Below are 23,623 nucleotides of genomic sequence, written 5' to 3' on the forward strand. Positions count from 1 at the left end.
CAGAGACTATTACCAGTTAATCTAAGTCTGCTTATTCATCTATTTTATGAACACTCGCCGAATTATCTTGCTTGCTGTCTGCTATCTTCTAATAAACTTCTGTGAACTTCCTGTGTTAGCTACCTGTGTTGTCTTCTTCTGTATCGTGACAGTCAGTGCATGTCACTAATAAATTATTTGCCTTAGTTCACTAATTAGTCTAGTTGGTTGTTAAATAGTCCCCCCCCCCCACCTGTTCTATTTCTACTCTAATTGCCTATTTTTACCTCTGTTTATAAGCCCTGAGTTATCCTTAGTTCCTTGTCCTTTAACTTCTATGTTTGATGTGGTTGTGTTCTCCTAAATGGCATTTATTATTAAAGACTATAATTTCCTTATAATATATTCATTTATATCTTTATATATCTATATACTGCATCTATCTACTACTATAATATATCTTCTCCATCATGCGAAGATATCCAATCACCTTTGACAGAATACAGGACCCTCCAAGTGAGTAATATAAGTAAAATATGAACTTACCAGTATTACATCACCTCATGATGAGCAGAAGGCGCTGGAGGAATATTGGTAGTGGGTTCTCCTGCTGGACGACTGCCCGTTCACCATCTGCGAGGCAGAAAAGGCCACGCCTACCACAGAACAAGTGCTAGAGCCTGCCACCTGTGTCTCCTTGGAGTCGAAGTGTGCTGTGTTAAATCCATCTCAGAGCCAGGAGAGGACCAGATCCAGTTTCCTCCCGAGTCCCCACCCTCGAGTCTTCATCTTCCACGCCGGTCTTGACCGGCATGCTCTGGTTCTGTCTGGAAATCTTCCTTCTTCCAATGTTCTCACCTGAATTCCTGGTCCCATCTTCTTCGATGGTTCTGTCAGCTATACTCGCCCCTTCTTCTCGGCTCTGCTTGCGCCCTAACTCTGTGTGGCCCATCATATTCGCCTCGGGCTTCCCGATCAACAGCTCGACATTAGTATGAGGATTCCCCGGCTTCACCTCAAGGCTCTAGGCCCATGTCTCCACCTCGGTCTGTCAGCCCATTGGCTCTGCGCTCCCTCGACTCAACCTTGGTCTGTCAGCCCAAGGACTTCTCCAGGCTCCCTCATGGTTCTGGCTCAGTCAGTCGTCACTCTGCATCCACCACGGACTTCCGGGTCTCCTGCAGCTGGAGGCGACCCTTTACCCTTTCGGCTCCACCATGCTTCTCCGGCTTCCCTGTCATCCTCACTCCCACTGTCGTCGGGAGCCATGGATGTCACCGTGATCCTTCAGCCTCTCCATACTCCATGCACCCTGGTTCCACCTTCGTCAGTCAGTCCCTGGGTTCCAGCCAGCCCTTTAGTCAAAGCTCCTCCCACTGTTGGCTCCACCATGGTGTCTCTCTCTACCGACTTCTCTGACTCCACCGACTCCTGTCCATCACCAGCTCCACACCCACTTCCAGAGCCCCCTCTCTCCCTCCCTCCCTCCCTCCCTCCCTCCACAGATGGGCTCTTTATGGAGTGAGGATGCGCTTTCTGGTAGGGGGAGATACTGTAACATGTATGTTCTGTCTCTGCTCAGTATCTGTGATTCTGTTTTCCTTAGTTCACTAATTAGTCTCATTAGTTGTTAATTAGTTTCCCACAGCTGTTCTGTTTCTACTCGGGTTACCTCTTGTGTTTATAAGCTGAGTTATCCTTTGTTCATTGGTTGTGTTCTCCTGAGTTGAATTCATTATTAAATACTATTAATTCCTTAATCTCCTTCGTTGTGCAAGTTGTGACTACAGCCACCCGTGACAGCTACTCCGTGGAGTTTAAGTTTACATGTTTACATTCATTTTCAAGCTCTAACTAATATGTGGAAAGCATTTCCTTTCCCATTAATGGTAAATGATTATCGTAATAAATCTCACTATCGTATTGCCCTATGTCTGAATCAGAAGTTATTGTTGTGTTGTCAGTCTCCCCTCTTCCCTCTCGACTCTGCAGTTTGCCATGCCCACTTTTGTAGCATTTTCAAAACGGTGGTGAGAACTAACTGGTGCTGAAACACGGGGGTTCACGACTCTTTAATAAAGTATTAAAAAGAGATTGTTCAGAGACTACAGCATGACACCTCAGATCAGGATGAGTGTGATGTCTGCTAGCTGTACTGTACTCCGGAGTGGATCTTTTCACCATAATCAGCCCCTGTGATTAGCAAAGCCTTGTGCTATGACTGATGCTGTATAAATAGCTCATCCTGCATTTGGGCTGATCCGACCCCTAATGCCCCGACTTTGTTAACACTGTCGACATGCCCGCTATCCGGTGAAGGAAAGGGGCCGGCAGGACCCCTTCCTATGGGTGTGTGTGATTTATTATAACATTAACCCAGCCAGAAGAGTTAGGGAGAGTGTTTGACATCATTCAACCAGACAGAAGCTGTGAGAAGGTCATTGTGCAGTGAGGTTGGGATTGAGAGGGAGGTGTGGAGGGGGTCAGATATGGAGGTTCTCGGAGAGCAGGGGGAGCATGGAAGCGGTGTTCACAGTGTGGTGGGTTGTGAAGTTGTTGCTGAGGAATGTCTACAAGAGGATACAGATGAGGTTCTGAATGCGGTTTTGGATGACGGTTTGGAAGAGCGGGCGGATGCCATTCGCTGTCAGGTGAAGATCACCACTCGTCACAACCTGCAGCTCCGCATGGCCAACTACACGGCACGAGACGTATATGTGCGGTTGCTTGGCCATGGAAACCGCATCTCAGGAACCGGTACGGAAGCTTCCAAAATACTGTTGAAATTATGATTCCTACTTGATTTATTCATTGACTAGCAACTTTGCATCATTCTGAAAAATTAAAGTCAACCCAAAATAAAATTGTGTCTTTTAGAACATAACATAGAAGATATTTCGAGAATTTTCTGTATATATATATATATATATATATATATATATATTGGTTACCAACATTCTTCAAAATATATTTTGTAATCCGCAGAAGAAATACATTTATACAGGTTTGGAACGACATGAGGATAAGTAAATAATTTTTGAAAATCATTCTTTAATGGCAGCTGAAAAGTCTTGATCCTACTTTGGTTTAGCTTGTCAATAATATAATATAATAAAATAATGAAAAAATGCACGTATTAAGCATGATTAAGCCAACACTAAAACATAGAAAATGAATAACTAAACCAAAAATACTCACAAAATTGTAGTACAATAGTGTTGTCATTATAATGTAATTTCAGGAGCTTTTGTTAAATGTCAGGATTTTTTGTTAAATGTTTATACAAATATTTTGTTTCATTTCTCGAAAACTAAAATGTTATTTTCGGATATTATTTTAGATTTACATAAGACTAAAATATAAACTGACTTAATTTAAAGGATATTTTATCTAAAGACATAATCTATGACACTGCTGGGAACATTTTTAGATGTAAACCTTGAGTGACTGGGTCCAAATTAAATGATTAAGCGTTGTGATTAAAATTAAACTCTGTTTCTTACTAAACAGAATTGATTAATGAATTAACAGTTGTTGTTTTAGTTTTTTCCAAATAAAAGCATTTAAGTTGCAATCATTTTGCACAGGCAATGAACAATTTTCTTCAGAAAATGGAAAAATCTAGTTCTTTGTCATTTGAGTGGAAGGCAGGGGATGTCTAATTTTGTGCAAAATTACATCGTTTTCTTTTCTTTTTTTAACATCTTTCACATTCTTTACGAAAATCACCCTCATATTAAGTTGTTGTTGCATCTAACTGTTGCCATGGTAGCCATGATGGTCTGTTGCTAGTGATGACTGTTACATCCTCCTGGGCTAAATGTCTCTCTATGTCGCCATGGTGACATCTTCTCTTTGCCCATGCCTGCATCAACTTGCTTAAGTGTTCTTCTGTATAAGGTGTTCAATAGATAACTCCTGATTATCCAATTAGTTTGACAAATATTACTTTTCAGGCACTGTTAAGTGGCTGTCAATGCTGATGCCCTGAAATCTAGTACGCCCTGTCAATTATAGATAATTTAATTACTAATTGTGGAATTAATGCTTTCAATCCAGCAATCTAGTTTCTATGTGAAGAGACATGAATTATTTTTCAATAGCAGCTATGTTAAAATATCATTGGGAAATGAAAAGATGGTTATGTTAGATGGCATTACAGAGGTCTGTGTGTGTTAGAGAATAGTTGCATGGAGAAGCATCGACGTCAGTGGCAACTTAGCCGGGAGACTTGTCTTAATCCACACTACCCAGGCAGCTGGGTCTATATATAGACGGGACTTGTCTAAAGAACACAGGCTGCAGCCGTTCCTTTAAACTGCTGTATAAACACATACGACATGCACACTACAAGAGCAACAGCTTTAAACTGTGGAATAGTTTGCAGGCCACAATGACATAAAATAATATTTTAGTTAGCTCAAAGGATGTTGTGCACAGTGAATGTTATGAATGTGGGTCATTCTTGGGTCATTTCTGTGTCATTAAGACTTTTTCTATGTACACAAAAGGCCTATTTCTCTCAAATATATATATTTGAGAATCATATATATCCAGCTGAACTCAAAGATCTAAGACTTTTTCTATGTACACAAAAGGCCTATTTCTCTCAAATATTGTTCACAAATCTGTCTAAATCTGTGTTAGTGAGCACTTCTCCTTTGCCGAGATAATCCATCCACCTCACAGGTGTGGCATATCAAGATGCTGATTAGACAGCATGATTATTGCACAGGTGTGCCTTAGGCTGGCCACAATAAAAGGCCATTCCTCTTTATCACACAGCACAATACCACAGATGACACAAGTTTTGAGGGAGCGTGCAATTGGCATGCTGACTGCAGGAATGTCCACCAGAGCTGTTGCCCGTGAATTGAATGTTCATTTCTCTACCATAAGCCGTCTCCAAAGGCGTTTCAGAGAATTTGGCAGTACATCCAACCGGCCTCAAAACCGCAGACCACGTGTAACCGCACCAGCCCAGGACCTCCACATCCAGCATCTTCACCTCCAGGATCGTCTGAGACCCGCCACCAGGACAGCTGCTGCGACAATCGGTTTGCATAACCAAAGATTTCTGCACGAACTGTCAGAAACCGTCTCAGGGAAGCACATCTTCCTGCTCGTCGTCCTCATCGGGATCTCGACCTGACTGCAGTTCGTCGTAACCAACTTGAGTGTGCAAATGCTCACATTCGATGGCGTCTGGCACTTTGGAGAGGTGTTCTCTCCACGGATGAATCCCGGTTTTCACTGTACAGGGCAGATGGCAGACAGCGTGTATGGCGTCGTGTGGGTGAGCGGTTTGCTGATGTCAACGTTGTGGATCGAGTGGCCCATGGTGGCGGTGGGGTTATGGTATGGGCAGGTGTATGTCATGGACAACGAACACAGGTGCATTTTATTGATGGCATTTTGAGAGACCGTGACGAGATCCTGAGGCCCATTGTTGTGCCATTCATCCACGACCAACATTATGTTACAGCATGATAATGCACGGCCCCATGTTGCAAGGATCTGTACACAATTCCTGGAAGCTGAAAACATCCCAGTTCTTGCATGGCCAGCACATTCACCAGACATGTCACCCATTGAGCATGTTTGGTATGCTCTGGATCGGCGTATACGACAGCGTGTTCCAGGTCCTGCCAATATCCAGCAACTTCGCACAGCCATTGAAGAGGAGTGGACCAATCCACAGGTCAATGAGGCAAATGGTGGTCATACCAGATACTGACTAGTTTCCGGACCCCAAACACCCCCACAGAATACAGTAAAACTGGCCTTTTATTGTGGCCAGCCTAAGGCACACCTGTGCAATAATCATGCTGTCTAATCAGCATTTTGATATGCCACTCCTGTGAGGTGGATGGATTATCTCGGCAAAGAAAGAAGTGCTCACTAACACAGATTTAGACAGATTTGTGAACAATATTTGAGAGAAATAGGCCTTTTGTGTACAAAGAAAGTCTTAGATCTTTGAGTTCAGCTCATGAGAAATGGGGGCAAAAACAAAAGTGTTGCATTAATAATTTTGTTCAGTGTATACAGGTTTTCCAATGTCAGATTCTAGCTATTATCCATATTAGGTCCTGACTCTCTGTGGTCATCAAAAATCCCAGGATGTCCTTCGAAAAAAAGAGTAGGGTTGTAACCCCGGCATCCTGGTAAAATCCTCATGGCCTCCTAATCATCCCCATATACTGATTGTCTTCATCACTGTCTCCCCTCCACCAATAAGCTGCGTTGTAGTGGGCGTTCCGGTGCAATATGGCTGCCGTCGCATCATCCAGGTGGATGCTGCACATTGGTGGTTAAGGAGATCCCCCTTTCCAAAGCTCAAAATGCTTTGAGTGCTGAGAAAAGCACTATGTACAAGTAGTTAATTATTATTAACAAGTAAAGGCCATTGTACACTGAGTCCGAAATTCACATCCGAAATTTTCGCACGTTAAAAAATAAATACGACCTCACGTTATTTCAATCACGCTTGCACACTGCCTCCGAAACTTTCGTCCGTCATAAAAAAAATCGAAACGGGTTCGATTTTCTGCGTTTTTCGCATCCGTAACAAGCAGTTTGAATGGTGTTTGAATGGTGCTTTGACAATTCAGAGCCACCGAATCACGAATACGAAAAAACACATACAAAAATTTCGGACTCAGTGTGCAATGGCCTTAATCCTCACGATGTTAAATCTAGCTATAATAATAGCTATCCAGACAATGTCTGTCCTTCAGGAAATGTCGTTGAAATCCTGTGAATTTTTAGTGACTAACACAACCAATTGTTCACTCCGCAGGACTCTCGGCTTTGAAAGAATCTGTCCATCTGTCCCCACTGAAACCGTCGGTCACTCCTGAGGAAGCGGAGATAGAGGAGAGGGAAAACCACGGTCAGGGCAGACGAGAAGACGAGGCAGCCAATAGGACGAGAGCAGATGAGGAAAGGAGGGAGATCCGTGTGGACAATGAAGACGATGGGTGCAGCACCCTCACCATATCCGACACGGCGTACAGCCCGTGTGCCAGCATGGTCCCGACGCCAGTGGAGGAGGGTCAGGGCGGCCTAGACCTCCTGTTCCAGAGTCCCGCGCGCTTGCTGAAGGAGCTGCACGCGGATCCAGAGATGCAGGTGGAGCTTCAGGCGGAGAGGGAGAGGGAACTCGCCAGAGAGGCGTTTCGGCAGTCGCTGTGTAACCCGTCGAGCGGGCGGCAGCAGATCCAGGCCTGTCTGAGCAGTGCCGCACGTTTGGTGGTGATGGCCATCGGTCTCCTCATGATTCTACTTCCCCTCCTCCTCGTCCTGCTGGAGTCGGACCTGGACATCTCCTTCTTGCATGACATCCGCCAGACGCCCGAGTTCGAGCAGTTCCACTACGAGTACTACTGCCCCATGCGGCGCTGGTTCCTCTGCAAACTCGAACTCATAACGGAGCAGCTATGGGGCGACTGAGGCTCACCGTCCTACAGGAACTACAGGGAACGGGGGCGGGAATGAAATGGAATGGGCAGGTTTGCTTTCCTACATTACATGATTTATTCATTCACATCTTTTGCAAATCATGCCAATGCGCTTTCATAGCGGTAACTGAGACAGTGTCCCGGCTGTAGTTTTATAAGTAGCATTAGAGAACAGCATGTGCCTATTCTCAGATAGTTCAGTCAACTTCATGAAGGGTCTACGAAAAGCACAGCTCGGATAGAAATGCATCTTACATTTGAACATTGATAGTGGATATGTATGCCTTTTCAATATTTTCCATTCATTTCACATGCCTGTTGTCATTAAAAAAATCAATCAGGGTCCAAAATTAACTTTTTGCCTCAGCTGTCAATGGTGGGATTCTGAAATCGTCAATGGAAAGAATACTGGGGGAAAAAAGTATCCCGGTTTCCACAAAAAAACGGGGTTTGATTACAAGTCAGCTCTGACTTCAGCCATAGGAATCAACGATTTTACCAAAATTATCAATTCTTATCCTAGACTCTTTTGAGTTGACTCCACTCAAGTATCACATACTAGTGAATCTCTTTGAAAATCTAGACCCATTATGACTTTGTTCCTCACATTTCTGTTTTGCTGGCTTAACGGCAGGAATGTGACGCATCATGGCATCCTAGCTTAATATCTGATGGTAAATTTGTTAGAAGAGGCTAAATCTTTTATTTTCTGTAGTCAGTTTGTCTCTCTTTGATGCACTTATATCAGTGAGGGTCGGAGGGTATGGAAGCTTGTTTCCGCCACGCAATAAAAAAATAAAAAAGGTAATTCCGACTCAGGTAATTCAGTTTATATCTCACAATTCTTAGAACAAAAATGTTTGCATTGCGAAGTCTTGTATAAACTCACAATTCTGGCTGATATAAACTCAGAATTGCAAGTTATAAAGTTTAAACTCGCAACTGCGAGAAAAAAGTCAGAATTGTGAGATAAAAAGTCACAATCACCTTTTTTTTAAATGTATTCCGTGCCGGAAACAATATCTCATAAGAAGGTCTCTGTTAAACATACGTAACTAGCCAAACTGGCCAGTTAAACACTCCTTCGTCAAAGACAACTTTTCTATTCACATTTGACGCTTAAGTTAATTTTGGACCCTTATATCAGTTTCCAAGTGAAATCCTGTACACTCATATGAATATGAGTCCATATCAAATGATTTGATGTCTTTGACTCAATCAACCTTCATAACAACACAAATAATGCAAGTCAAAATGTAGAAGAGGCACAGGCAGGAAATGAGCTCGGACCCGCTTCCCTAAATCGACGTATTTTTCTTAAAAATCAAATCAGCTATTAAAAAACAAGCAGATTTTGACCTCATAACACTGTATTGGATTAAACGTTCTCAGCCTCTCACAGAGCAACACACAGATATGAGAGCGAGGGCAAGCTATACATGCTAAAACTTAATATCTGTTTTTAAAATTTTATACATTTTTATGTGACGCTTACAGTTAGTTATATTTTTCAGCAAAAAAAAACCTAAGTTATCTTATTTAAACTGATTTACACTAAAAAGTAGGTGGTATAGAAGTGAAATATTTTTATTATCACCAATAGTTTACCTTAAAATGCTGTGCTGTGTTTTTTATATAGAATAGCACAAACTATAAAACAGATTTTGATTTAGTTTTGTCAGATTTTCAGATGTCATGAGCAGATGTAACAGCAGGTTGCTAGTACATTTGAGAGGCTCTTATGAAACGGATCACTGTAATCACACAAAATACATAACCAAATTGCATGAAATGCCATAAATTCACCTATTAAAGAACATGTGTTGTGTCAATATCATTACGGGGAACTCCAAAGATTGAACGTACAGTATATGAAAGTGCAGCTAATAAAATTTACTTTACAAATGGTCCATTTGGCCCAAAAAAGTTGTGAAATCTACATTTCATTTGCACAGTTGGCTCTTTATAGTTATATATATATATTTCTTTTTAATGCAGGCCGTATTGATTGTGTAAATTGTATCAGTGAAGGGTTTCACTCACTCATGCTGCACACTTTGTTTTTCTATTTATTTATTTATTGTTATATCCCCAAGCATGCCAAACCAGAAAAGAAAAAAAAACCTGTGATGGCTTTTTCCATTGACACTTTTTATATGTAATTAAAGGGATAGTTCACCCAAAAATTTAAATTCTCTCACCAATGTCTTGCCCTCATGCCATTCCCGGTGTACATGACTTTCTTTCTTCAGATAAACTTAAATGAAGATTTTTTTAATTCATCTCTGTGAGTCCATTTAATACAAGTGAAGGTTACTTATAGCTAGTATGTAAAATGTCTATGGTGGACCATCGAAATAACGTTTTTACGGATTAATAAATGTTTTCTGAAGTGAAACGATAGGTGTGTGTAAGGAAAATACTAATATTTGTAACTTTTTAACTATAAATGATTGCTTCCAGGCAACTGTCATTCAAGCGTTCAACTGAGGGTCGTTGAGACACGTGACATACAGTCATGGTCAGAATTATTGGCATTCTTGGTAAATATGATGAAAGATGGCTTATCCTTTTGATATTTTTTATCAAAATATTTGTAAAAAGTCGAACCTTTCATTGAAGCAAAACAATTGAAAGTTGGGGGGAAATCACATAATGAAATACATGTTTGTTTGTTTTTTTGTTTTTTTTTAAATGTTGGCACCCCTAGAAATGATAATATCTCTGAAGTTCATCCCATTCACATTTAACACAATTTAGCACACCAGGGTGACTAGAAGCTTGAAAGTATCCTGCCACGACTTCTTGTTTCACAGGAGTATAAATATGAGGAAACACAAATGCCAAATTTCCTTACTCATCCATTGCAATGATTAAATCCAAAGAATATAGTTCTGATGTGCAGCAAAAGATTGTTGAGCTTCACAAAATAGAAAGTGGCTGTAAAAAATAGCTAAAGCTAAACCATCAGGGCAATTAATAAAGATGTTATGAATCTGCCAGGAAGAGGACGTGTGTCTATATACACTGAGGAGATATACTGTATACTCAAACTTTAGACAGTTTGAGTGGCCAAAGATCACAGATGGAGAATTGCCAAGATTAGTTGAGTCTTGGGGTCAGAAAGCCTAAAAAATGATCCACATCACCACATGTTGTTTGGGAGGGTTTCTCTGTTCTCATCTAAAACAAACTCCAGCACACTACTGAAACTTCCAACGGGACCTGGTTCTGTGGTCAGATGGAAAGAAAAATAGCTTTTTGACAGCAAACACACATGAGATGGGTTTGATGCAATCAAGGATGAAAAGTACACCAATGTGTACGGTTAAATATGCCGCTGGATCTTTAATGTTGTGGGCCTATTTTTTTGCTGGAGGTCCTGGACTTCTTGTTAAGATACATTCTATCAAATACAAACAGATCAAATATCAAAACCTGACGGCCTCTGCTAGAACTATATAATGGGCAGTGTTTAGATCTTCCATCAGGACAATGATTCAAAACAAACATCAAAATCAACACAAAAATGGGTCACAAAATTAAGCCATGACCATTCCAGTCCCCAGACCTGAACCCTATAGATAATGAGTGCGCTGAACTGAAGAGAAGAAGCACCAACATGGATCTGGGAATCTGGAGAGATTCTGTATGGAGGAATAGTCTCTGATCTCCAAACTCATCAGGCGTTATAGGAGAAGACTCAGGCCCCGTTTACACGACGGGAAAACGCAGATATTTCTCTGCGTTTTGGCCTGTCATTTACACGAAAACGCCGTTTTTATCCCAGAAAACGATTATTTCTAAAAACTCCGGCCAAAGTGGAGATTTCTGAAAACGCCGGTTATATGTTGCCGTGTCAACTGGGAGAAACGGGGTTTTAGGTTCTCTCTTGTCGATTCTGAGGATTCTGATTGGCTTGCATGGCTTTATCCTTCTCCCTACACTGCTGCCCATAGGTTTGGCATAGTTATGATGGTGCTCGACGGCGTATTTATGCGGGTTGTGTGCACTATGTTATTATTGAAAACGGAGGGGGGGGGAAATATTAGTTTCTCTAAATACCCGGCTATGTGTAAATGTGGCCTCAGAGCTGTTATCTTGGCAAAAGGAGGTTGCCAAAGGTATTGAATAAAAGGCTGCCATTAATTGTGGTTAGCGTGTATTGGAGAAACACATTTATTTCATTAAGAGATCCCCTCCCATTTTTAATTATTTTACTTCAATGAAAGGTTATATTTTTGTGAACATTTTTTTAATTACAGGAAATATCAAAAGGATTAACAATGAAGATTTATTTTCACACGCTTCTTTGTTCATATTTACCAAGTGTGCCAATAATTCCAACCACGACTGTAAGTGTGTCAACGTCCCTCTCATGATCGCTCCTATGAAAGTAGACCAGAAGATGATTGATAGTTTAAAGAGTTTAAAATATTAGTCTTTTTCTTATCGCTTGGCTTCAGAAGACATTCATTCAGTGAGGTCACATGGATTACCGTCACGACCAAACAAACGGGTGGCACACATTCACTTGCATCATGGACTCACAGAGATGGATTATTTTCCTAAAAAATGAGTGTGTTTATCTGAGGACAGAAAGTCATATACATACAATATACATATTGTTGAGAGAATTTTCAGTTTTGGGTGAACTATCCCTTTAAGTAGATGATAATACATAGCATGATTACGTGTGTGTTTCCTTCAGCGGTCCAGGATCCGACTGATGTTGATCTTCCTGACACAGGGCTTTGACCACATCCACATCATCTAATCAAATTAACACGGCTACTTGTGATGCAAATCTGATGTGATGTCACATCTGTTGCTGAGGTGATAGCAAAAGGGCTAATGACACATGTCAACTATATTGAGCATATAAAAACCCTGATCGCTGATATTTACTGTCCAACAGCAGGAGGCTCTCTCAGGAACGTATGTCAAATACTGAAGGATCTTTAACAAAGCGGTTTATTTTCTGATAAAAAAGAAAAGAAAAGTAAAGAAAACAAATATGCATATTAGCAGACAGGCATTTATATGGATACGCTATCGCAGAGAAAATATTTGATTGCTATTGTATGTTATTTGTGGCTCATTGTAGGGTTGATATTCCTACAGGCTCATATTTAATCAATATATTACCATTACAATATATGTGCATCATCAAATCAAAATCAAAATAATGCAACACCTACATAATGCAGGTTGTGATTTAGTTATTATTCATCATTGTAAATTAATATTTCTTTTTAAAAATGACATACTGTATACACTACAAGTCAAATCTTGGACACACACTTGAAAGAATTTTTTTAAACAATTTAATCTTAAACATTAATTGATTCTGATATTGCATAAATATTAATTCATATTAATATTAAAAAATATATTTATTTTAATATTTTGACCCACTTTATATTAAGTGTCTTTGGCTACTATGCACTAATATTTAAACAAATAATTTGATCCAAAGCACTTTCGGTTTTTATATTGTACTTACATTTCAAAATACCTGCACATGATTACTTCTGTAATTGCATCTATAATCACACTGTTAGCCTCAATAGCAGCAAAAATGGTTTTAAAACAACATGAACACAATACGTACAAATAGTTTTTACATAAGTGAACAGTAGTTAAAGACACCTAATATAAAGTGGGAGCTAATATTTTATACATTTTTAAAGGGGCTATATGTAAAATTCAGAAACCCTTGTAATTAGCGCCACCGGTGGCCGTTCAGTGAACTGCAGCCTGCAGCTTATTGCCCGTACTTGTTCACACGTAACGTACAAGAGACTGAACGTGATTCAAGGCCCCGATATACGTTTTTTTGGAAATACCTTTGCAGCGATGCAATGTTAGTGAACATCCATACGCCGTCCACGCTGCTGAGAGCGATGTTTAGATGAATATGTAAATATACGCCGCTCGCTTTACTCTCAATAACAAAATAAACACACAACAAAAATGACAGCGGTGAGAAAGCATCTTATCTTAGCGATGTGGATATGTTTGCACCAGCACTGCAATTCACTGGCATCATGTTGTGGTATTAATACCATCATGAGGTATTAAAATTACACTGTTATGATAGTTTGATTATAACCCTCTTATTTACACGTCTGCGGTGCATCACGGCTCCGACAAGGTTTTGTTCCGTCCTCCACGTGGTGCCAACTCACACCAGGGCCAATTCAGAAACGAATCGACTGGATTTGCGAGACCACGAGATTTGCCTGTCCGATGTTGTTTTCTTGATTTTTGGGGGTTCTACCATGGCTAAGTTGGCTAAATTACAGGCGGGTTTTTTTTCAGTTAAGTGACTGTTTTTCTTTTCAGTTAAATGTTGTTTATTGCTATGTCCTACTTTTTGTGCTGTAGCCTACAGACAAAGTTAATACACTTAAAAGTCCAGTTATGAACGACTAGGATAAAAGATTTGTAGCTGCGTTTTAGTCTTTAAAATATATCCTCAATTATCTTGTATCTATATTTCACACACAGTGCCTGTGAGCAGGAGGAGAACACTGGCATTTGGACACGGCTTGAACGCGGCATCCGTCAAAAATAGACAAGGCGTCTATCTTTAGCGAAGCAGAAACGTGCCGCGGCGCAGCTGGTATAAGCACAAGAGGCTTTCGCACCGGGTAGTTATAGGAACTACCACCAGCGTGGTTCCCCAAGAAGTTATGGTTCCCCTATGAACATTTTCCTGGTTGCATTCGCACTGCCCGTAGGAACTCTGAAGTTACTTAAGCCACGCTTGTTGTTGTGACTTTTATTTTGACGGCGCTGAGAACGCCAGAGCCTGAGCTCACAGCGCTCGCATTCTTCGTGTTCATTAGTTAGCGATCTGTCTAACACGATATTAGATAGAATTGTTATACCTGGAAAGTAGACAGTAATGAAAAGGTATTAGCGTATGCCGTGTGTTTGAACTCCAGTGTTGCGAGCTGAACAGAAATACATAATCATCTTTCGCTTGGTCCCCTCAAAGTTGCGTTGGATTTTCTCCTTAGCGTAAAGTTTGAGAGGCCCATCTACTCTAAAGTAGGAGCTAAATTAGTTCCTCCAAAAGGCGTTCCTAGAACTAAAATCATTCCTAGTTCCTGCGATGTGAACACGCCAAAAAACGTCTCAAGTTACGACTGTAACCTATGTTCCCTGAGAACTGGGAACGAGACACTGCATCGAATGACGCTAGGGGAACGCCTCAGGCGTGACAGGTGTCTGAAATCGCAATCACATTGACTGGCGACAGCCCGTGAATCATTAACGTGAATGATTAATGTGCGACCTGAAAGTATAGAAGGGCGCCTTGCAAACATGACAATCATCCTTCGTCTGAAGGGACTGTTTGGTAGGCAGGCCCAGAGGCTCGGTTTGATTTTTGAGAGAGAGAGAGAGAGACCAACTCTACCCTGAGGTGGCTAATAGCCCGAGGGCTAACACAGATGTGTGTAGAAAAAACAAGCGGTAGCATAAACAGAGTTTACAACTGGAATGAGCGGTGGCACACCTCGCTTATCTTACATATGACAACAAGGGAAGCCATCACATATTCACAAAAGAAGCACATACAACTGGTGCTTCTCTCTATCGTTCTAGCCACCTAACAGGGGAACTTCAGGGCCCTAATAATCCAAAAATGTTTTCCTTATGACATGCCATTGACATGAGCCCTAACTCTATACAGGGAACGAGGTCTGTAGAGAGATACATTTTAGTGTTACTTGCACACAAAATTACTCTTAAAGAAGACCACTCAGCTCACCTGTGGCGTGCGAAGTGAAGACTCACCAGACAGTTCTTTATGAACATGGGGTCTACCACCTTATCATGCCTGAAAGAGGCACTCTCACTAACCAAGCCGAGGCGGGCCATCAGAACATTGTTCTAACCGTGAGCCCAGCCTCAGGCCTGAGTCGGGGAAGAGAGGAGAGGGCTAAGATATAATCACACCCTCAGGTGAGGTGATCCATGACCAATGCTGTGTGCGTTTGTGCTGGATCACCTCCCTCAGATCCCTTCTCCCTCAGATCCCTCTTCTTGCGGGAGTTGCGGCTCTTCTGCGACCTACTCCTCCACGGAGGAGGCGCACGAGAGGCTTTCTGGCCCTGTCTAAGGTCCTCGGACCATGATGGACCTGTGCGCGCTCTTGCTTCCCAGACAGAAAACAGACCAGTTTGTGTGTGTCACCCGGCGTCAGATATCTTGAGTGTGGGTCTGCAAACTTCTGAAAGCACTCAGCCTTCTCAGTGCATTTCATAATTAACTGATTTTCAAAGCGGTTACAGACAGAACAGTCCCTGAAGACGAAAAGATGAATGTCATGTTTGCAAGGCGCACTTTTATACTTCCAGGTCACATGTTAATCATTCACGTTAATCGCACGTTAATCATTCACGTTAATGATTCACGGGCTGTCGCTGGTCAATGTGATTGGCGTGATTTGATTGTGATTTCAGACACCTGTCACGCCTGAGGCGCTCCCCTAGTGTCATTCGACGCAGTGCGAGTTCCCTTTCGAAAGGGAACGGGTACTTCCGCCATTAGTTCTGGGAACTATGAAAAGGTTTCTCCGGTGCAAAAGCCCCTAAGCATTGACTAGAGTGGCCGCGATCAGCTCTGGTGGCCGTGTCGGAGCCGTAATGCGCCGCAGATGTCATAACGGGTAAAGTATACTTGAGACTATAGACTATATAGTTCTGGCTATGTGAGACTATCATTTGATTAATCCTTTTCTTTGCGTTACAGTACAGAATGGCTCTTTAGTCATTATCCTGAACATTGTATAAGCATTAATTGCATGTGCCATCGAACATAAGAGAGGGGAGCGCACTTAAAATTCACATCCTGAGTCCTTCACATAGAAACCAGTCTACAGGCTTTCAGAGATAATCTACGAAGTCGGGGAAGGTCTCGTTTTTTAAGTTCCGTTACAAGCTTTTCACACTTTGGCAATTAAAAAGCGATGAATACATGCAAATTCTTACATATCGCCCTGTTAAACATTAAAATTTTGCATCTAATGGCTTATGGATAAATGTTCTGTAAAATGTTAATTCAAATTAATTAATTAATTAGAGTGGATAGTAAAGGAAGTTCAGAATCTAGACATGGAAGCACAAATTTAAATTTGGGTTAAGAAATAATTGAAATTGTATTTGGTCAGTACATAATTCCATATGTTATTTCATAGTGGTAATGATTATTATTATCCAAATTTTAGACTAATTGAAAAGAAAAGGTGTGTCCAAACATTTCACCGGTAGTGTCCACATACACTGTACATTAAAACACGGACTCTTTGTCGCTCTGCATGTATACCTCTGTAAATACTGTGAAAAGAAAAAATCATTCTCATTTCAAGCGTCTGACCTTGTGTATTCATCTAAGTCTTATTTGTATATGATCATAGGACTATGACAAGACACGAAGGCTTTTTTTCTACCTGTGTTCAGGTTTCTCTGGACTTTCAGCTCAGGGTTGAGTCATATTAATTGATGGGTTAATGAAACAGACCATAATACAACATTAATGCTTTGTTCTGATGCTGCTGTGAAAGTTGTAGTTCTCATTGTAATAAAAAAAAACATCACATACACTATGTGGAATATGTACATAATAGATAGTCATGCTTTGTGGTTTAATGTGTGTTATCATGACCAATGAAACCAGAGAACCAGTGGCCACGTTTAGTCAAACTGCTAGACAACGCCAGTGATCACCAACTTCATTAGTTTTAAGGCAGGTTGGATGAATTTGCCTATTATCCTGAACATCTCCTATCGTATATTGTAGTGTGGCAAAATATAGATGTCCAAACGCATTTTAATTGGCCAGAGGGTAAACCTATTTCATACAGCATTCAGAAATGTCATGCACTGGAATTTGCTGTTTATTGTTTTTGTAGCCTTGCTATTCTGTTGCATGATGGGACACCAAGATTTCAAGGGAACCCTTCGTTTCGTCATGTTTGATGGAAGTGATTTTATTTGCCAGTGGACAATACGGTCCACAACACTGAACATTGATAGGAATGGAAATTCAAAAGGCAAAATATCGCAATTTCCATGTTTTCAAATATTCAGCTTTATTGATTAATTAATGAATTAATTGCAGAATTGCGTTTGTTAAATGTATTGTTTTTGGATATTTTTTTTACAAAGCCTGTCAAGGTTTACCCCAAAATCAAAAGATTAAAATATATATATATATTAAGAAAATTACATGTATTAAACATTGTGAAAAGAAAAATGAAATTGTATAGTATTTCTACATCATGGCAGTGTTTGTGATCAAACAACAAAAATATTGTCTTTCATTGCTCTCATTACAGTAATGAGAATCATCATTGAGAATAATGAGAATTACAAACAAACTCAAATTAAATCATCCGGATGCATAACCGTAATGAGGATTTGGAAGGGAAATGTCCTTAATTATGAGCATAATGTCACAATGCAAAACATCTTAATGGCCCTTTAAATAGACTGTGTTAAATATATGTATATTTTTGCTTTTTCATATGTTTTCAGGATGAAATATGATCTGAAATAAGTGAAATTCACCCCTTTCATTGACATTATAGAGTTGACTGGTCTGGTTATTTCTTATTGTTCAAGATCTAGATCTTGATCAGAGCTTTGTGGCAAAAAAACAAAACAAAAAAAACAACAACCCAGATGATTCTTACATAACATCGCTAAACATAAAACCCATTGCCCTTTAAAAAAATAATAATAATAATTTTACATAAAAAAAAAAATTATGCAAATGTACTGAGCATCTGGAAATTGCGTGTTCAACTTTTTTCTTTCGAGGTTTGAAATCTTTTCAGTGTTTGGTGATTTCATAACGTTTGTGAAAGGTGTTTTGTTTGCATGTTTAGCAGCATTATTATAAATGTTTCAGTTTAAAACAGTCTGTCACTTAATTCCAAAAATACAACTCTGGGAGTATATAAAAAAAGAAATCAGTTCCCAGATTCACTGGGAATCGCCTTATTCAATTTGTAAAGTGATTTTTGATTGTTTATATGTTTAAAAAAAATGAATTGTTTTATATGTTAGTACTGCCACAATAAAACTGGAGTGAAAACATTGCAGTCTTTATTTTTGCTTATTAAGATTTTAAATTTAAACCAACATTCACTCAATTATAAATGCAAATTAAATACAGTGAAATAAGCATGAAATATGAATTACAGATAATCCATTAGCATGTCCTTCATATAATTGTGAATACATTTAACATATAATAAATGTTTTCCTGCAAGAAAATGTGTTTTTTAAAGTGTGCACTGTTTATTACACAACATAATGTTACATATATGAGCTGTACTCTTGAGAAATTCATAAAGCAATATTAGTATAAAGATAAAAGCTTTCACAAAAGCTTGTCAATCTGTTTTACAGTGCCCCTATTATGGATTTTTGAATATGATCTTTCATGTAGTGTGTAACATAGCTCTAAGTGAATGAAATCAAACAAGTTTTAAATCTGAAAGTGCACCGTATATAAAGTTATTGTCTTTCAAAAGTAAGAGTCGACTCTGAGTCAATTAAACGAATCGTTTTTCAAACGAGTCATAAGCCGTTCCGTTGTGACGTCAAGTCGAAACATTAGCATATTTCCCGCCCACTTATTGCGCGCGCAGACACCAGGAAAACTTGAACCTCAAACCAGCAGCTGATTCCTGTGGATACTGGACAGCATCCTGTCGAGAAGACTCTACATGTGAAGGTAAAGCCAGTTTTTTTTTCACTGCCCAAGGACGAGCATGTGAAGAGTCAGTGGTTAAAATTCATCTTTACCACGATATCACAGCAGTATAACACCGTGTCCTAACTACACGCGCCGCGACACGAGATAAAACGTATCTTTTCCATGTTAATCAGAGTTTTTGTCCTAACCAGCCGCGACAGCGACACGCGACGATTCTATTTTAGAAACGGTTTCTATTTTTCTGCAACTTCGCGCTGGAACAACAAACCTATGTATTTAAATAATGTTTAAATGGAGTAATATTTGTGAATTTGATTATTTTGCCTACTTATCCATTTTCTTGCGATTGCCGTCAGGATTACTCTCTGCACTCTAAAAAATGCTGGGTTGTTTCAACCCAATTTTGGGTCAAATATGGACAAACCCAAATGTTGGGTTAAAAATGTAATTTAAAATTTTAACCCAACGGCTGAGTTTGTCCATATTTGACCCAAAATTGGGTTAAAACAACCCAGCATTTTTTAGAGTGTGGTGCCGTGCACTTGCCGCGAGACTCCGCCCACACGCTGTTCTGATTGGCTGTGGGTTTTGATTGATTTTTACGCATCTCGCAGTCGCGTCGCGTCTAGTGTGGACAGACAAATGATTTGTTGCTGGATCTTATCGCATCGCGTCTGGTTAGGACATGGTGTTATCCTAAACTTCTGCTGTGTTCCCTTTATTTTACTGACGACTGCTTCACAAATCTTGGAGTTCAATGCAGGATTCACAAACCGCTTGCTCTTGAAAGACGGTGTTCAAAATACTTAGTTTTGAGTTTTATATTGTGTAGTTCTGCTAACTGGCTAACTCACATTATCACTGTCTTACTCAAAAACTCCTGCTTATCAGCTGTGGGCCACTATTACCTAAAACTGTCTATTAATGCAGATTGTCTGTCGTTCTCACTTCTTTAAGGAAAATTTGTTTTTACCAACGTTTATGTTACATCAGATCATTCACTCTAGAGCTCGGCTAATGTATACACTGCATACATGCACTGTTATTGATAGTTTCCACGTACTGCAATATATTAGAAAAATACTCAGCAAATAAATTAGTACAAGTAAAATAATCGGTTTGTTGATGGACATACTCTTGTTAATGCTGATGCTGAGGAATTACAGTTGCAACATCTCATAATGTACCTCAAACTGAGTAGTGTATCACTGAGTCATCCTTGCGATGGAGGTTCGGGTTGAATAACTAACGTTAGTTCTTCCAATGTTTCATCATCGGACTCGCGCTCGCATTGATATGGTCAAATCCACGTCATCGTTCGTTACTGTGTTTAGTTTACGTTGTAGAAGCCTCAGGACAAGCAAAGCTGTTATGGCAATGGGCGTTTTTGTTTTCGACGCGCTGTACACGGTAGGCCAATCACAACAGACTGAGCTGTCTGGCCAATCAGAGCAGAGTAAACATGGTGTAGGATACTCCACAACAACATTAGGAAACTTTAAAAAAGCATAATAGGGGCCCTTTAAAATGGGTTCAGTACAGCAAATAAAGGAAGAAAAAAAAACACTTTTAAATCTATTTCTTATAATTTAAATCTACAAGGAAAAAATAAAGGCTTTGGATCAGGCATCAACTTCCAGTTCTTTTAAAAAACTTCTGTCATTTTTCATACAACTTAAACAGAACTTTTCACATTGTTTCAACTTTCACATACTACCACACACACACACACACACACACACACACACACACACACACACACACACACACACACACACACACACACACACACACACACACACACACACACACACACACTTACATAACTATTATGATATATTCCTTCTCTCTTAGCTAAAGGAAGTTTTAATGAAATAAATAAAGGCAAAGTGCAGCGTACTAAATTCCTGACTGAGTGTATGTTCACTTCATAAACTACTAATAATCGGCTGTAATATAAAAGCTGTGAAATGCAGGGCTGTTAAAGGCAACCCATGACACACAGCTATGAGACAGTCCTGAGGACAATACTTGAACACATTTAGCACAGTAAAAACAACTTGGACAATCGCAAACCGGCATCTCCCATGTAATGTGACTTGAATAAATAGTTGAATGATTAAATATTTGATTAGCTCTATGTTGAAACCTCACGTCGCACTTGCACACGGGCTGTCGCCGGGTCATGTGACGTGCACACACATCAGCCCATGCAGCAGTTTGGGCTTGGCATCTTTTTGTTATGGTTTCCAGACAATTTAGTCACCGATACGGGCTTCTTGAACTCATCAGCATGCTTGGTCACCTCTCTAAAGAGCAGGAAAGAGAAAACATTTAGCCTTTTAAGTCTTGACTTTAAAATTTAATATTAGGCTATTATGTAAGTATAATGCAGGGAAGTGAATTTGGTAACAGTAGATTAATCAAATATGATTTTGGCTTTCAAATATGATTTTGGCTTTCAATGATTATAAAAGCAAAGTAATGGCATTAAAAAAAAAAAAACATTATAGCATATATTTTTTATTTGTTTTCATTTAAATTATATTTAAAGTTCAATGAAATCCACTGTTCAGTAAATGCATGATGCTTGCAAAGTCTATGAGTAACGGTGTTAAATAACCATGATTTCAAGAATGAGCACAATAATCATGTTTATGATTTTTGACATAATCGGGCAGCCCTAGTTTCTCATTTTCGGATGTTAACTGAATACTGAAATTTGCTGCAAAACATTACACAAGAATGCTTGACTGTCAGAATAATGTGTTTTTATTCACTTCACAAAGGTTCCCTATCAGTCTGTCACTCTCTGCGTACGTTGTGACCGACAAATAGGAATCTCGCTAGAGAGGCCAATCTACTTCGAGTGAAACTAAACGAGCCAATGATTCGGACCCGCCCTGGGTGAACTTACGCCCTGCGCTTTATACCATGCGCTTCAATCGTTAAAATAGGGCCCTTAGTCTATTGGGTGTCAGATGTTGACTTTAAAATGTATACCAGAAATAAGTATTGTATTAACAGAATGTGATTTCATTTTGAATCGTGGACTGGGCTTACCGGGCTAAATGAAGAACAGCCTCAATGATGTTGGATCCATCTTTTGCACTCGTCTCGCAGAATAAGGCACTGTATGTCTGAACGGAGAGAGCAGTTAAGTTACACTTAAAGTAATAAAAACTGCACAGAAGACCAATGGCCAAGTTCAGGATTTTCATTAAATTAAACATATCATGTCAGTGTTTAAAAAAAAGAAAAGAAACCCTATTGTTTTACCCCCAGAACACTTGGAATATATGATACGTCACATTGGATAATTCTGTGATACTTTTGCATCTTTTTGATGCTGGTCACCATTCACTGCCATTATATGGACGAGTTTGAGCGGGACATTTAAAAAATATATATATATATTTTTTTTTTTACAAATTCTCCTTTTATGGTCCATTAAAGAAAGAAGGGTATACGGCATTAGAACAACACCAGGGTGAGTAAATGACAACTTCATTTTCATTTTAGGGTGAACTATCCCTTTAAGTTAAAAAAGTCCAGTCTTCTGAAGCCTATGATAGTTTATTGCCTATGATAGACTATTTTTATGGTGTGTTCATGGTGTTTTGTGTCTATTTTGCCGCTTGAAAGTTTCAGTCTCCGTTCATGGTAAACTGCATGGAAAAGAGCAGCCAGCTGTGTGTTTTTCTTTTGTGTTTCAGGGGAGAATCAAAGTCAAACAGTTTGTATGAGGGTGAATAAATAATAATCATTTTCATTTTTGTGTGAACAATCCCTGTAAAAAACAGAAAGCAATGGTAAATCATAGTGAATAATGTCCGGGTACGAACCATGGCCAGTTTCTCTCCGTAGCTGGTTGGAATACAGGTGACTCCATCCAGAAGAGCTTCCTTTCTAAGATCTGTCTTATTCCCAACAAGCATGATGGGAATGTCATCCTGGGACACATCCTGCATCAGAAATGAATATCAATCAGTATCTTATTCAATCCAACCCAGTAAAATCTCTCATTTCAGTATCTTTTAACTGTATGTGTATATTTAAAATGTCAAATCATCAAAAACTTCAGGTTACATTCAACTCTAGAATAAAAAAAAATCTATTTAAACATGTTCACAAGATTCCTATTCACTTGACCAAGATCATTTATGGAAACAAAGCAACAAAAACACTTCATTCACAAAATCACATGAACATATTTGCATTGGACTGTTCAGCAAGGCCTGTCCCGATGAGCAACTTAAAGGGACAGTTCGCCCAAAAATTAAAATCCTTTTCTCACCATCATTTAATTCTAAAACCATAAGACTTTTGTTCATATTCGGAACAGCATGCTTGCTTGATGCACAAGAACCAATGAGGTTCATTCTTGTGTTTTACGCAGCATTTTGTGCTTCGGCAAGAACCAATGAGGTTTGTTTTCACGC

General features: G+C 39.6%; 2 protein-coding genes across 4 annotated transcripts in view; one reads left to right on the forward strand and one right to left on the reverse strand.

The window, feature by feature from the left end:
• frmd3 (FERM domain containing 3) overlaps positions 1-9,545 on the forward strand; it is a 65,219-nt gene extending 55,674 nt beyond the window's left edge. Inside the window, exon 14 of the mRNA XM_079638460.1 lies at positions 6,782-9,545. Within this exon, the coding sequence (XP_079494586.1) occupies positions 6,782-7,434 (653 nt within the window). The 3' untranslated portion in view covers positions 7,435-9,545. The remainder of the gene's footprint in view (positions 1-6,781) is intronic.
• A 6,327-nt stretch (positions 9,546-15,872) lies between these two features.
• rasef (RAS and EF-hand domain containing) overlaps positions 15,873-23,623 on the reverse strand; it is a gene marked incomplete at its 5' end in the record, with an annotated part of 31,141 nt that continues 23,390 nt past the window's right edge. Inside the window, 5 exons of one of the 3 annotated variants that reach the window (XR_013800569.1) lie at positions 15,873-19,563; positions 19,836-20,894; positions 20,966-21,490; positions 22,245-22,321; positions 23,027-23,146. Coding sequence is in view for 1 of the 3 variants with exons in the window: in XM_079638459.1 (XP_079494585.1) it covers positions 21,385-21,490; positions 22,245-22,321; positions 23,027-23,146 (303 nt within the window). Of the gene's footprint in view, positions 21,491-22,244; positions 22,322-23,026; positions 23,147-23,623 lie in introns of all 3 variants that reach the window. The other 2 variants (XR_013800570.1, XM_079638459.1) reach the window with 2 other exon arrangements.

Source organism: Phoxinus phoxinus (genome assembly GCF_949152265.1).
Source record: "Phoxinus phoxinus genome assembly, chromosome: 15".
In the NCBI taxonomy this organism is placed as follows: domain Eukaryota; kingdom Metazoa; phylum Chordata; class Actinopteri; order Cypriniformes; family Leuciscidae; genus Phoxinus; species Phoxinus phoxinus.